At 37.1% G+C, this 14,354-nt stretch overlaps 1 protein-coding gene across 1 annotated transcript; it reads left to right on the top strand.

Moving 5' to 3' along the window:
• The first annotated feature begins 2,436 nt into the window (after positions 1-2,436).
• LOC148580147 (uncharacterized) lies at positions 2,437-2,970 on the top strand. The gene has a single exon (XM_088491695.1). It carries the CDS (start codon positions 2,437-2,439, stop codon positions 2,968-2,970), a length of 534 nt encoding a protein of 177 aa, XP_088347821.1.
• Positions 2,971-14,354: the final 11,384 nt, after the last annotated feature.

The following is a 14,354-nucleotide window of genomic DNA, read 5'->3' as shown; positions in this document are numbered from 1 at the left end:
TTAATTGTGTCACTAAGGCATATGTAAAATTTTTTTCTAATATTTTTTTTATTTCTTATTTGTTTTTCTCAAATTAATATTTGTAATAATTTATTTTAATTTTGTAGTAATGCTATTCGTTTGCACTGACCAACTAACTTTAATGTCAAATATACCCTTATGTATTATGTTTATTTTGGCCATCGTTTACTTTCCAAGAAAAATAGAACGGAAGTGGAGATGCAAAATAAAGCTTTCATGTATTTGGGATTTTTCATTTTTATAAATTAAACAAATATAACAATTACCGAAATAAATAATTTGAAAAATAGTTATCGAAATAAATATTTTTTTATCTCGTTTATACTGTAAATGAGATAATTTTGCATGTATCTCATTTACAGTGTAAACGAGATAAGACAAGTAGACGTGAAATGAGATATACATGTATTTGTATTTTTTTTTAAATTTTTTTGAAAATAATAAAAAATATTAATAATATCAATAATCTAAACTTTTAGCATGTAATTAGTATATAAAAAGATTGGTAAAAGAGATTAAAATGAATATGTTTGATCAATTAGTACTCAAGAAGAGTACATAAAAAATTTTAGATTAAATTATGATCCAATTGGATTGATTTAAATTCAAAAAATAAAAAATTCATACGTATTCAAGGAAAGTTCCATGATGAGAATAAATACGATAATTGTGACCACTTTTAAAAATTGAAAGATGGAAAGGGTAAAGTTGATGCACGATAAATAAAATACAAAAAGATGAGATAACCGTTTGCCAATTGTTAGGAGAGGTTGATGGGGATAGTGGGAAAAGAATTGAAATCATTATCTCTCATGTGGATAGTGGGAGATAATGTGAGATAACCGTTTCAGGTCTCTTCCCACTATTCCTATCAACTTCTCCTAACAATCGGCAAAATGTTATCTCATCTTTCTGTGTTTTATTTATCGTGCATCAACTTTACGATTCCCATCTTTTCATTTTAATCTCTTCTACCAATCTTTTTATGTACTAATTGCATGCTAAAAGTTTGGATTATTGAAATTATTAATATTTTTTTATTTTCAACTTTTTTTAAAAAAATACATAAATCTCGTTTACACTGTAAATGAGATTTATATCTCGTTTATAGTGTAAATGAGATATGTGTATTTCGTTTACACTGTAAACGAGATATACACGTGTTGCGTCCACTTGTCTTATCTCATTTACCCTGTAAGTGAGATACATGCAAAATTATCTCGTTTACAATATAAACTAGATAAGAGAGGAGTATTTATTTCGGTAAATATTTTTTAAATTATTTATTTCGATAATTATTACATTTATTTAATTTATAAAAATAAAAAATCCCATATATAATGTATTTTCCTTGGTAAGTTTAAACGTTTATTCACATAATTGTCTTATACAATTTTTTCTAAATAAATAATTTTAAGGTTATTTATTGAGAATTTGATTTTGGTTTATTATGAATGTAAACTTATTAATTATTACGGATTCGGCCTATGGATCCTACATCCGGAACGGCCTCGGAACCCGGTTATCCGGGCCCGACCCGCTTCCCCTTCTAGAAGGTCCGGAACTGGCCCACTAGAGTCCCTAACCAATTTTCGAATTCAAATACCTCCCTTATCTTAGCCAGACAAGATAAGATAAGATATTGACCATCACCTATAAATAGAGGACCCAGGTCCCTCCAGGTATTCATTCATTCTTCACACCTTTTACCTCTTAGATCTATTCTGACTTGAGCGTCGGAGTGTCTTTGCAGGTACCACTCCCCATTGCTCCAATCAAATAATCCGGCATCCGCCTCGACCTGCAAGTTTCCGATCCATCTCTCAACCCCTACCGGAGGCATCCAGTACATTGGTGCCGTCTGTGGGGAACTTACAATGTTGGGACAGAATGGCGAACAAACTCGAGGAGCAATTCCCAAGCCACCACGCTGACTCCCAAACGAGGAACCCGACTCCCGAACCCCAATAAACTACACCCCACAGAAGGATAACAACCGCTATTCACCAGACCACTCCAGTGCATAACAAAGAAAATAGCCCCATCATCAAAGCATGAGATCCCAAAAACTCAGGAGAAAAAGTAGCTCAGATAATCCAAGACCTCTGCCTCCGAGTACAAGAACTCGAGGGCCGAGTTGCGACCAAGGAAAAACACAACGCTGAGAACGGAAGTCACGCAACTTCCAGATCAAGGTCTCGCCATGAAACTAGAAATGGTAGGTCATCAGAATGGCAACATGCCAGGAAGTACAATCGCAGCATCTCCCATAACCACAGACACAGCAGGTCGCCAGAACGGCGACACAGCAAGAGGTACAATCGCAGCGTCTCCCGTAACCCAGCCCATCAACACGACACGGACGACGACCGACGACACCGAGAAGCCAAACGCACAAGGAACGACCATGTCATAATGGGAGCTACTCCCTTTACCGAAAGAATCCTGAGAGCAAAACTCCCTAAGGGCTTCGACAAACCCACTGATATGAAGTACGACGGGACCAAGGATCCCCAGGAACACCTAACGGCCTTCGAGGCCAGAATGAACTTGGAATGGGCTACCGACGCGGTCCTATGTAGGGCATTCCCAGTAACCCTAGCTGACCCCGCGATCAAGTGGTTCAACGCCCTCCCTAACGGATCCATAACTGGCTTCCACGATATCTCGCAGAAATTCATGGCCCAATTCACCACCAGAATCACAAAAGCCAAGAATCCCATCAGCTTGTTGGGAATCGCCCAAAAACAGGATGAGTCTACGAGAAAATACCTCGATCGCTTTAACGACGAATGCCTAACGGTCGACGGACTCACGGATTCAGTCGCAAGCCTTTGCCTAACTAATGGGCTCATGAACGAAGACTTCCGGAAGCACCTCACTACCAGACCATTATGGACCATGCACGAAATCCAGAGCATCACAAAAGAGTACATAAACGACGAATAGGTAAGCCAAGTCGTGGCCGCCAATAAACGATAGCACGGCGGCACATAGCACGGCAGCTTGACACCTCGACATAACCCCCCACCAAGAGAAAACCCAAGGGAACATCCCAAACCAACAAACGCAAACCGACCCCCCAGATTCGGAAAATTCTCTAACTAGACACCTTTAACGGTCCCGATCACCGAGATATACCACCAAATAGCAGATTGAGGTATCCTCCCGAAGGCCCGACAGCTCAAGGAAAGAACAAGCGGCAACAAAGCCCTATACTGCGAGTACCTCCGAGGTTATGGACACAGGACCCAAGACTGTTTTGACCTAAAAGACGCCCTAGAGCAAGCCATACGAGACGGCAAGCTCCCCGAGTTCGCCAAAATCATCAGGGAACCAAAACGCACGGAAAGAGAGAGATCACCGAAAAGAGAAGGACATAACCCGAGAACTCAGAGACAAGCCACCAGGGAAAGCTGAGAGACAGACCCGACCATCGTCGTGAATGTGATCACGGGGAAAAACACCCCGGAAAAGTCAAAATCAGCACTAAAAAAAGATCTCAAGATCCTGGCAGTCAAAAGCCAAAACCCGACCGCCATCACCAATAGAGCAATAACATTCTCCCCTGAGGATTGCCAGCACGGCGCCTCGGCAGAAGACGCCCCCTTCGTCATCTCGGCAAAGATTGGAACCGGACTCTTTAGAAGAATACTAGTGGACACGGGAGCAGATTCCAACATCCTCTTCAGAGGAGCTTACGACAAGCTCGGACTCCACAGCGACAACCTCCAAACACACTGCAACGGAGTAACCGGACTCGGAGACAACTTCCTCAAGCCAGACGGTTCCATCATTCTTCCCGTTACCATAGGGACAGGAAACCAAAGGAAGACAATCCTGTCCGAGTTCGTGGTCCTCAAGGACTCCACCGCCTACAACGTGATCCTAGGAAGAAAAATAATCAACGACCTCTCTGCCGTCATCTTCACAAAATTCCTCCTCATGAAATTTACTGTAGAAGAAGGCTCTATCGGGACGATCCACGGAGATCGGGAAATCGTAGTTGAATGCGATAACACTAGCCTAGCCCTACGAAAGAGATCCCGCGACGCGGCCGGCATATTCTTAGCCGACCTGGATGCTCGACAAGACGGACAACCCAAACCAGAACCAGAGGGAGACATGGAGAAACTCCAAATAGGGCGCACCAAAGAAGAATACACCTTCATCAACTGGAACCTCTGAAGGTTGTGGTAGGCTTAGAGAAAGGGGGTTGAATCTATGCCTTTCTTTTAAACGACTGAAATGACCCTTTAAAACAAACTTTGAATTTTGATTCTGTTTGTACTCAGCAGCGAAAATTTATGAGAAAATTTATTTTTGTCTCATGAACATCAGAAAAGAGAACAGTGCAGAGAAGAGAAAAGTTAACACCAACATATATCCTGGTTTGGTTGCCTTGTGTTATGCAACCTACATCCAGTCTCCTCCGCAATAATGGAGGAATATCCACTATAGTTACAAGTATTACATACACCAATTCCACAAGATTTACACAATCCTTTCACACTCAAGTTCTAACCTAACTTGACATTGGCTATGCTAATACCTAACTATTTACTCTTAGTACTAACCTAACTAAGAAAGGGATACCTCACAGGTACAGTACAGGATACAAGACATGAACATACCTAAAGAAATCTGAAAATAACTCTAGGCTTTTCTCTTAAGTGTTTCACTCAGCCTTTTTTTCACTCATGGCTTTTACTTGAGCTCTCTCAATTTTCCTTTTCACTCAAAAAATAATAGAAAGATAAACATTGAAAAGTACATTACAATTTGTAAAACATGAATGAGGTTGACTTCATCAACAGCCTCTTTGCTATGTGAAAAACCAGATTAGCAAGCCTCTGATTCAGTTCTTCATACTGGTGGAATAAACCTTTGACTAGGAAACACTGTCCAGTTAGATGAACTTCTTCAAAGACCTTTTCTCAGAACATATACCTCAAGAACACTGGTTTTCTCTCCTTGGTTCTGAATGAGCAGAAAGTCTTCTTTTTATCTCCTTGCGTGTTGCTTGGTTGCTCTCCCTAGGTCAATTTCTTGAGCCTTGAGCTTCACCAACCTACTGTCTCACTTTTTCTCATTAAACCTCAGAGTAGAACTTTGCTTCTGACTTCTCCATCTTGACCGAAAGCCATAAAACAACATCCATAAAAGTCTCTCAATGGTAAATCGAATCTGAACCCTTGAAAACCAACTTGCTCCCCAAGACATGTTTGAGACCGTGGATTTACAGCAGAGAAGAATAGAAATCCTCTTTTCCATATAGCTCAAAACGGAGTGGTAGAGAGTTGAAGATGAAGAAAAGAAAGTGTGTTGCATGTATAAGGAAATGGGTTACCTTTAACCTAATCTTGATATGGTTTGAATTTACTGATTAGACTTCTGCGTTTCAAGCTTAGACTTTTTGTTTCTTGCTTCTTTGATGATCACCTTAGGGAAGAAGCTTTCTCTTTCTCTTTCTCACTTTTCTGAGTTTTGTGATTTGACTAAGACAGAAGAGAGAGGAACGTTGCTTTGGTAGGAGATCAAATTGGAGGGATTTAAAATTGAGTTGGGTTTGGATCGGATATCCATTAAGCAACCCGTTTGGCCTATCTGACTTCTTTCTTTACTTTTCCTTGGGCTTCTATTTTTGCTTTAAGCACACCATCGTTGCTATTTGCTTTTCATTCCATTTGGGTTATAAAATTGAATTTTGGCCTGTAACAATAAATAATTAGTAATATGAAATTATAATTAATCAACACTAATTATTTTTTTGCCCAAAAATAATGTTTGTCATCACTAATTAATTTAGTTAATTTCTTAACTCAACAATCTCCCCCTTGATGACAAACATATTTAAGCAATAACCAAAAGGAATTGAATTTTAGTAAAAGTTAGAAAACTTCCCTTTGAATGATGTTACTTACTTTTGTGTTGCTCCCCCTTTCCTTTTCAACAGTATCTCCCCCTGGATTTATACTTTCCTCTTTATTCCTGTTTATTGTACTTATATAGGACACAATAAGAAGCTACACACACTAAGGGAGTTTAAACAAACAACCACAAAATCAGCCCAACACTGAACATATTATATCAGCAGCATAATATAAGCATCAAGTTTAATTTTTGGGCAATTTATCAGCATATGAGAGCAAGTTCTAATGCAGCAGTCAAACAGAAGTCACAAAGCAATAATAGTAGCTGCAATAAAATTCACCATATCCTATTCCTATTGCTATTACTCCCCCTTTTGTCAACAAAGGCGGATAATAAGCAAGATCAACAATAACAACACCTTATAACCTGAAGAAGAGAGTTAGTGCACAGTCCTAATGAATTAACAAAGGTGCAACGTTATCCAAAATTATTACAGTCATCCAAGACAAAAAAAGTTCAACAGTAGCAAAAGAAACAGAATTCATGAGACAAAAAGAGAGCAGTAGCAGTTTTCATGAGACAAATATAGGCGTCAGAACTATTTCCCTCCAAATTAGCTTCCTCTTCAACATCTGTGACAGGGTCTTCATCTTTTTGAAGGTTGTCAATGAAAGTCATGAACACAGCCACTCTATCCCTTGATTTCCTTAGGAAATTCTCATGCTTGCTAGCTAGCTTCCTTTGTTCGTTACTCATGGCAATCATATGATTGGATTGGGAGACGAACTCCTGAACAACATCCTTGAATAAAATTTCAGTTTTGGTGAGAAGAGCATATAAAATAAGAGTATCAGTGTAAGAAACCCTTTGATATGAACCACTTTGAGGAAGTATGATGTGGTTGACCATTCGGTGCAACTGAGCACGTTCATATCCAAGGACTTTGTGAGTGGGTGTAATGCCATCAATCAAGGAAACATGTTCACAAATATTAGCCAAAGCATTATGGTAAGAAATACCAACTCCTTCATCCCACTTAACAGACGCATACACACAAGGCCCAACATCAGTATACTTCAATGAATTACTGATTGTTTCTTTGTTCAAAATAATGTCTCTGCCTTTAACATATGAGTGAACAGTGCCTTCATGATATGTCATGTTTGCATAAAACTCTTTAACCAACAGAGGATAAACAGGCTTTTTGATGTCAAAAAGGTGATTCCAGTCCAGAAATTCTAAATTTTCAACAAAAGGAAAATCTTTTCTTTTCAAAGTTGGCAAATCAGCAAGAAAGGAAGGACATAGGGTATGATACTTAATAACTCCATCATAAAAGTCATTATTAATGGCAGATTTGAATCTATAAGGGTTATAGTTTGAATGAGAGGTCAAAAAGTGTGATTTATGATCAAAAGGCCCAACATATAGTTCTTTAACATTTTTGAGAGGAAGTCGAGTTTCAACTCACTATGAACGCACTGGAACCGACCTGGATTTGGGTTGAATTGGCTCGAGAACTGGTTCTTCAGCCACTGGACGCTTGCCTTTGGAAGAGCTTGGTTTTGAAGAGCCAGGTTTTGAGGGAGTGACCTTTGGAGGTGGCGTCGGCTTGGCAGAGGCAGGGTATCTGGGAGTATTTTTGGTCCGAGCCATGGGGTCACAACGAGGAGGAGAGGTAGGAGGAGAAGGGGATGGAGTGAAGGTCCGGTCTTGGGAGCGAATGGAAGGCTTTGTGGGAAGCTTGTACACTTTTTCACGAGGAGGCCTTTTAGCATTGGTTTTCTTCCTCATTTGGTTAGTTTCAGGCTTTTGAGGGAAGAGAAGCAGTAAAGATAGTGGAGGAAACCGAGGAGTTGAGGAGAAGTTAATGGAGGGAAGAGAGAGAGTGTTGGTAACCGTACCCAAAGGAAGTTTTTCGCAAACCATGCAACTGCATCACCTTTTGAAAAGACTTGAAAAGACATGACTTCATAAAAGAAAGATTTGATTTGATTTATTTTAAAAAAAGGAAATTTATTTTTAAATTTCGAAAACTTTTTAAAAGAATTAAATTAAACTGAAAATCCTTTTGGACCAGAAAACATTAAATGAAAATCCTTTAAAAAAAATTAAACACACAGCACAACAAAAAAAATTATTAACCAAACAAAAATTGTAACATTCATATTTGGGCCCAGAGATGGTTGGATTTAAGGAAACACATTGGACCACTCTAGATCTGATTTTTGAGGTTGGCCCAGATCAATTTTCACTTGAAACAAGCCCAGAACACGTTGATTAAGGGGAACGTTCTGCTTCTGCCCAGAATTGTCTCATACCTGTTTATGAGACAAAAACTCCAACAAATACATTAGCAATTTTCAAACAATGAATCATAGCTCAAAATTCCTAGACTAGTCCTAAGCATGCAGAATTTGTCCTTAGCACGTGGTCTTGTGAAAATGTCTGCTAATTGCTACTCAGATTTAACAAATTGAATACTAATATCCCCCTTTTGGACATGTTCTCTTATTGAGTGAAATTTCACTTCAATATGTTTAGTCCTAGAGTGCAAAACTGGATTTTTAGAAATATTAATGGCACTCATATTATCACACATCAAGGGAATATTTTCAGCATTTAATTTGTAATAAGCAAGCTGTGTTTTTAACCATAAAAGCTGAGAACAACAAGAGGAAGCAGCTATATACTCAGCCTCTACAATGGATAAGGCCACTGTTGGTTGCTTCTTACTTGACCAAACATTTAAGGACTTTCCAAGGAAGCAACATAGGCCTGAAGTGCTCCTTCTATCAACTCTATCACCGGCAAAATCTGCATCACAATAACCAACTGCAGAAAAATCATTAATCTTAGGATACCAAAGACCGAAATTGGATGTGCCAGGAACATATCTAATAATCCTCTTAACTGCAGAAAGATGTGACTCTTTTGGTTTGGATTGGAACCTTGAACACAATCCAACACTTTGCACAATATCGGGTCTAGAGAAAGTTAAGTACATGAGAGAACCAATCATTCCTCTATACCTAGTCTCATCTACATCTTTCTCAGTTTCTCCCTTATCTAATTTTGAATTAGGGTGCATGGGAGTTCCCATGGGTTTGGCATTTTCCATATCAAATTTCATAACAAATTCCTTGGTATACTTCTCTTGATGAATGAAAATACCTTTTTCAGTTTGTTTAATTTATAGCCCAAGGAAAAAATTAAGCTCACCCATCATACTCATGTCAAATTCACTTGTCATGAGTTTTCCAAATTCAGAACAAAGGGATTCATTGGCTGATCCAAAAATAATGTCATCAACAAATATTTGGACTAGAATAAAAGAATCATTAGAATTCTTGATAAATAGAGTTGTGTCTGTGGTGCCTCTTTGAAAACCATTTTTCAAAAGAAAAGAGCTAAGTCTCTCATACCAAGCTCTAGGAGCTTGTCTTAAACCATAGAGAGCTTTTAATAATTTGAAAACATAGTTAGAATGCTCTTTATTTTCAAAACCGGGTGGCTACTCCACATACATTTTTCTATCTATCACACCATTCAAAAATGCACATTTCACATCCATTTGATACAATTTAAAACCACAAAATGCAGCATAAGCTAAGAGAAGTCTTATGTCTTCCATTCGGGCAACAGGGGCAAAGGATTCATCAAAGTCTATTCCTTCTTCTTGGTCATATCCTTGTGCCACTAGCCTCACTTTGTTTCTTGCAATGCTGCCATCTTGTCCTAACTTGTTGCAAAATATCCATTTGGTGCCAGTCACTTTCTTTCCACTTGGCCTTGGAACCAAATTCCAAACTTGGTTCTTCTCAAACTCTTTGAGCTCATCTTCCATTGCCTTTACCCAAGAAGGATCACCAAGGGCTTCCTTAACATTTTGAGGCTCCATTTGAGAGAGAAGGGCAGTGTTTGTTCCTTCATTTTCTTTTCTTGTTGAAGACCGAGTTTTAACTCCATGAGAGATGTCCCCAATAACAAATTCTTCTGGGTAATTCTTCAAGAATCTCCATTCACGAGGTCTGGTGGACTTGGAGGAAGATTCAGTCACCAAGGGATTCTGGGTATTGCTGTTTCCAGGATCTCCTTCAGATTCATGAGACAAATGAAATTGTCCCTTGAATTTTCAGCATTTGCAGTTTCTGGTTCAGCTTGACCAGAATTTTCTTTTTCATGATTTTGAGCAGTTTCATCTTCCTTTTGAGCTTGATTTCCTGCATCATAATCTTCCAAAATGCTTTGTACCAAGTTAGTATCATAATCTTCCTAGCATCTTGATGATAAACCCTATATGCTTTACAAGTTGTGGAATATCCTACAAACAAACACTCATACGCCTTTGGATTAAATTTACCCAAATTATCCTTGTTATTTAAAACAAAACGTTTGCATCCAAAGATGCGCAAGTAATCTAAGTTTGGTGGGTAGCCTTTCCATAGTTCATAAGGGGTTTTCTTCAAAAATTTCCTTATGATTGTTCTATTCAAAATGTGGCAAGCCATGTTAACTGCTTCAGCCCAAAGAAATTTTGGAACATTACTCTCACAAAGCATAGCTCTTGTCATCTCTTGTATGCTTCTATTTTTTCTTTCCACAATACCATTTTGTTGTGGTGTTCTTGGACAAGAAAAGTTGTGAGATATTCCAAATTTCTCACAAAAGGATTCAAATAAATTATTTTCAAACTCAGTTCCATGATCACTTCTTATAGAAGAGATTTTAAAATCCTTTTCATTTTGAATTTTTTTGCAAAAAGGTTCAAAGGCCGAAAAGGCTTCATTTTTGTGTGTAAGAAATAAAATCCAACCAAACCTAGTATAGTCATCCACAATCACTAAACCATAATGTTTACCACCTAGGCTTTGAGTTCTTGTTGGACCAAATAAATCAATGTGTAGCAACTCAAGTGGTCTTTTAGTAGAGATGTCTTCCTTTGGTTTAAAAGAACTTTTTGTTTGTTTTCCCATTTGGAAAGAACCACAAGTGATGTCTTTGTCAAACTTTATCAAAGGAAGACCTCTTACTAATTCTTTCTTTACAAGTTTGTTTATTTGAAACATACTTGCATGACCCAATCTCTTGTGCCATAACCACTTTTCAGATTCTTTAGAATGAAAACAGGCTACATTTTGATCTTTTAGTTCATCAAGGGTAAGTCCATACATATTATTAAAACGCTTGGCAACAAAAAGCACTTCATTTGTCTTCTCATTAACAACACAACATTCAAGTCTATTGAAAGTCACTAAATATCCTAAATCACATAGCTGACTTATACTCAAAAGATTGTGCTTCAATCCACATACCAAAAGTACATCATCAATGAAAGTTGATTGTTCATTACCTACTTTTTCAACAACAATGATTTTACTTTTACCATCATCTCCAAAGGTCACAAAACCTCCATCATACTTGTTCAGTTTGATGAAATAAGTTGACCTTCCAGTCATGTGCCTTGAGCATCCACTATTCATGTACCACATGTCCTTTTTGTTCTTGGATGCTAGGCAAATCTGCATGAAGAGTTTCAAGTAGCCTTAGGTATCCAAACTAATTTGGATCCTTTGAAGTTAATTGAAAAGTACGAGACTCTCACGCGATCTAGAACTTTCACAAATAAATTCCCATTGTAAGTATAGCTTCTAGACCGACAAGAATTCCTTTCTTACAAAAGTTTGGTTGTCACAAGTAACAAAACCCAATAAAATTTTATAACCGAAGTATTTAAACCTCGGGTCATCTTCTCAAGGAATTGCAGGAAAGTGTGATTTGTTATTGGTTATGGAAAATTGTATATTTTTGGGTTTTTAAAATAAGGAACAAGTAATTTAAATGGCAAGAAAAATAAATTAATAATTATAAAGAAAAATCTCTTGGCAAGGTATAAGAACCGGAAATCCTATCCTAGTTATCCTTATCAGGTGTGATGAGAATTGGATTTTGCTCCCACTTAGTTAACCCTTACTAAATAAAGGAAAGTCAAGCGGACTAATTAATTTGATCCTCAAGTCCTAGCCAACTCCTGTGGAGAGACCAGCTTTAGAGCGATCCAAATCAATCAGCAACTCCAATTTCAATCAATAGCTGAGTTTGATAACTCAAGTGTTACCAATCACTTAACCAAAGCCAAAAGAGAAAATAAATCTAAATTAAATTGAAAGCATCATAAATAGAATAAAACAATCATTAATCCAAAATACCTCAAATTGTATTAAATAGAATATTCAAATCTTAACATGAAGAGTTCATAAGCCAATTGGAAAGATAAATAGCAATTAAAGTAATAGAATAAATAAAAGTAGAAAATAAATTAAAGGAACATTGAACCTGAATTGAAGAAATAACCATAAACTGAGAGAAATCCTAATCCTAAAAATCTAAATTCTAAATCCTAAATCTTAAGAGAGAGGAGATATCATCTCTCTAAAAGCTACATCTAATCCTAAAATTATATCTGTTACTCAGTTGTTAAGTTTTTTGTTTTATTCCTCCATTCTCTGGCTTATATTCTGTGTTTCTGACTTGGATTTGGGCCGAAAAAGGGTCCAGAAATCGTTGGAGGTATTTTCTGCAGATTCTTGTACGTGGCGTCTATCACGTGTTCATGTGGTCTGGGCGTTTTCCTTGTCACGCGTACGCGTCAGTCACGTGTACGCGTCAGTCACGCGTTCGCGTCATTTGCGTTCTACTCAAGGTGCGCGTTCGCGTCGTCCACGCGTACACGTCGCTGCCATTTCGCGCTAGGCACGCGTTCGCGTCGTCTATGCGTTTGCGTCGCTGCCTTTTCCTCAAAACTCCATTTTTGTACTTTCCTTCCATTTTTGTATGTTTCTTTTCTGTCTTTTAAGCCATTCCTGCCCTATGAGATCTGAAAATACTTAACACACAAATCACGGCATCGAATGGTAATAAAGGATAATTAAAATTTATATTTTTAAGGCATAGGAAACATGTTTTCACACATATTATAAAATAAGGAAGGAATAGTAAAACCATGCAATTTACATGAATAAGTGGGTGAAAAATTGATAGAAACACTAAATTTGAGCACAAAATACATCATAAAATATGGGTTTATCAACCTCTCCACACTTAAACAATAACATGTCCTCATGCTAAATCCAAGAGAAAAGGTAAAGTTAGAACGGTGGAATCTTATGCAATGCAACCTATTCTAAATGCAATCTACCTAAATGAATCATGCAATTCTAATTATTATTCACCTATATATATAGAGCTTACATGTGGTTAATTTGGTTCATATTTCCATGGAATCATATAGCCAAGCCTAAATCATGTTAAAGCACTTTCACAATTGAGTTGGGTAAAAATATTTCACAAACTTGCAAGCAGTTAAATAATTAAGCAGAGATATATGATGATGAGCTATTGAACCCTCACTGGATTTTGTGTTTACTCTCTAGTCACTCAGTGTTTGAGGTTAATCACTCTATTCTTTTCTATTCCTGCTTTCTAAAACTTTGTTCTTCATCTAACCAATCAACAAATATACAATGTGTACATACAAACATCATGAGGTCTTTTTCAAGGTTGTAATGGGGCCAAGGTAAAGGTAAGGATATATACATAAGGCTAAGTGAGCTATAAGTTGAATCCTTAATTAGTCTAAGATCTCACCTAAAATATACATACTCTTTTATAAGTTTGAGAATTTTCTTAGCTACCCTATTTTTCCACTTTTTATTACATACTCATGTAACAAATTATTTTTAATGTTATCCTATTTGCATTGATTTTTTTCACTTATTCTTGGGGTAATTTTGTCCCCTTATCTATTTAATTAAAAAGGAAATTTTTTTCCGAAATATAATCATAACATTTTCAATGCACATAGTATTTTACCATAAATTTGTTTCACATGAGCATGCTCCCAAATCTCTTACTTTTTATTAAATTAATCCTTTCTTATCAACCCATGTTCCCATGTTTCCCCACACTTAGTGTGCATCACAATTTCTATCTTAAGCTAACCAAGGATTCAACTTGGGATTTTTAATTTGTTTTTCTACTTAAGGCTAGTAATGTGGCTATAGAACAAAAATGGATTAAAAGGATCAAGGGGGCTAACAAGGGTGATGTAGGAGGTAGGCTTATTTAGGATATGTAAGGGAAAATTCAAATGATGGCCTCAATCACATGCATGGATGTATCTACATTCTATATTGGACATATAGATTAAAATAAAGTAAAGATTACAAGCATAGAAAAGAAGTATGAAACACATAGGAATGAAATTTATGGTTGAATGTAACCATATAATTAAGCTAAAAAACTCACGGGTTGTGTGTTCGTTGGCTCAAAAACCATATATCAATTATGTATGTCATGCAAGTAGAAATTAAGAGTTCCCATTATTCTCAATGTGAATCTTAGGATGGCTCTTAAAATCATAGTGTTCTTCCTTGAAGAAATGTTGTTTAAATTAACCT

The sequence above is a fragment of the Arachis ipaensis genome, chromosome B10, assembly GCF_059453495.1.
Source record: "Arachis ipaensis isolate K30076 ecotype BB chromosome B10, ASM5945349v1, whole genome shotgun sequence".
Taxonomy (NCBI): Eukaryota; Viridiplantae; Streptophyta; class Magnoliopsida; order Fabales; family Fabaceae; genus Arachis; species Arachis ipaensis.
This window is presented reverse-complemented; position numbering and strand designations above follow the sequence as displayed.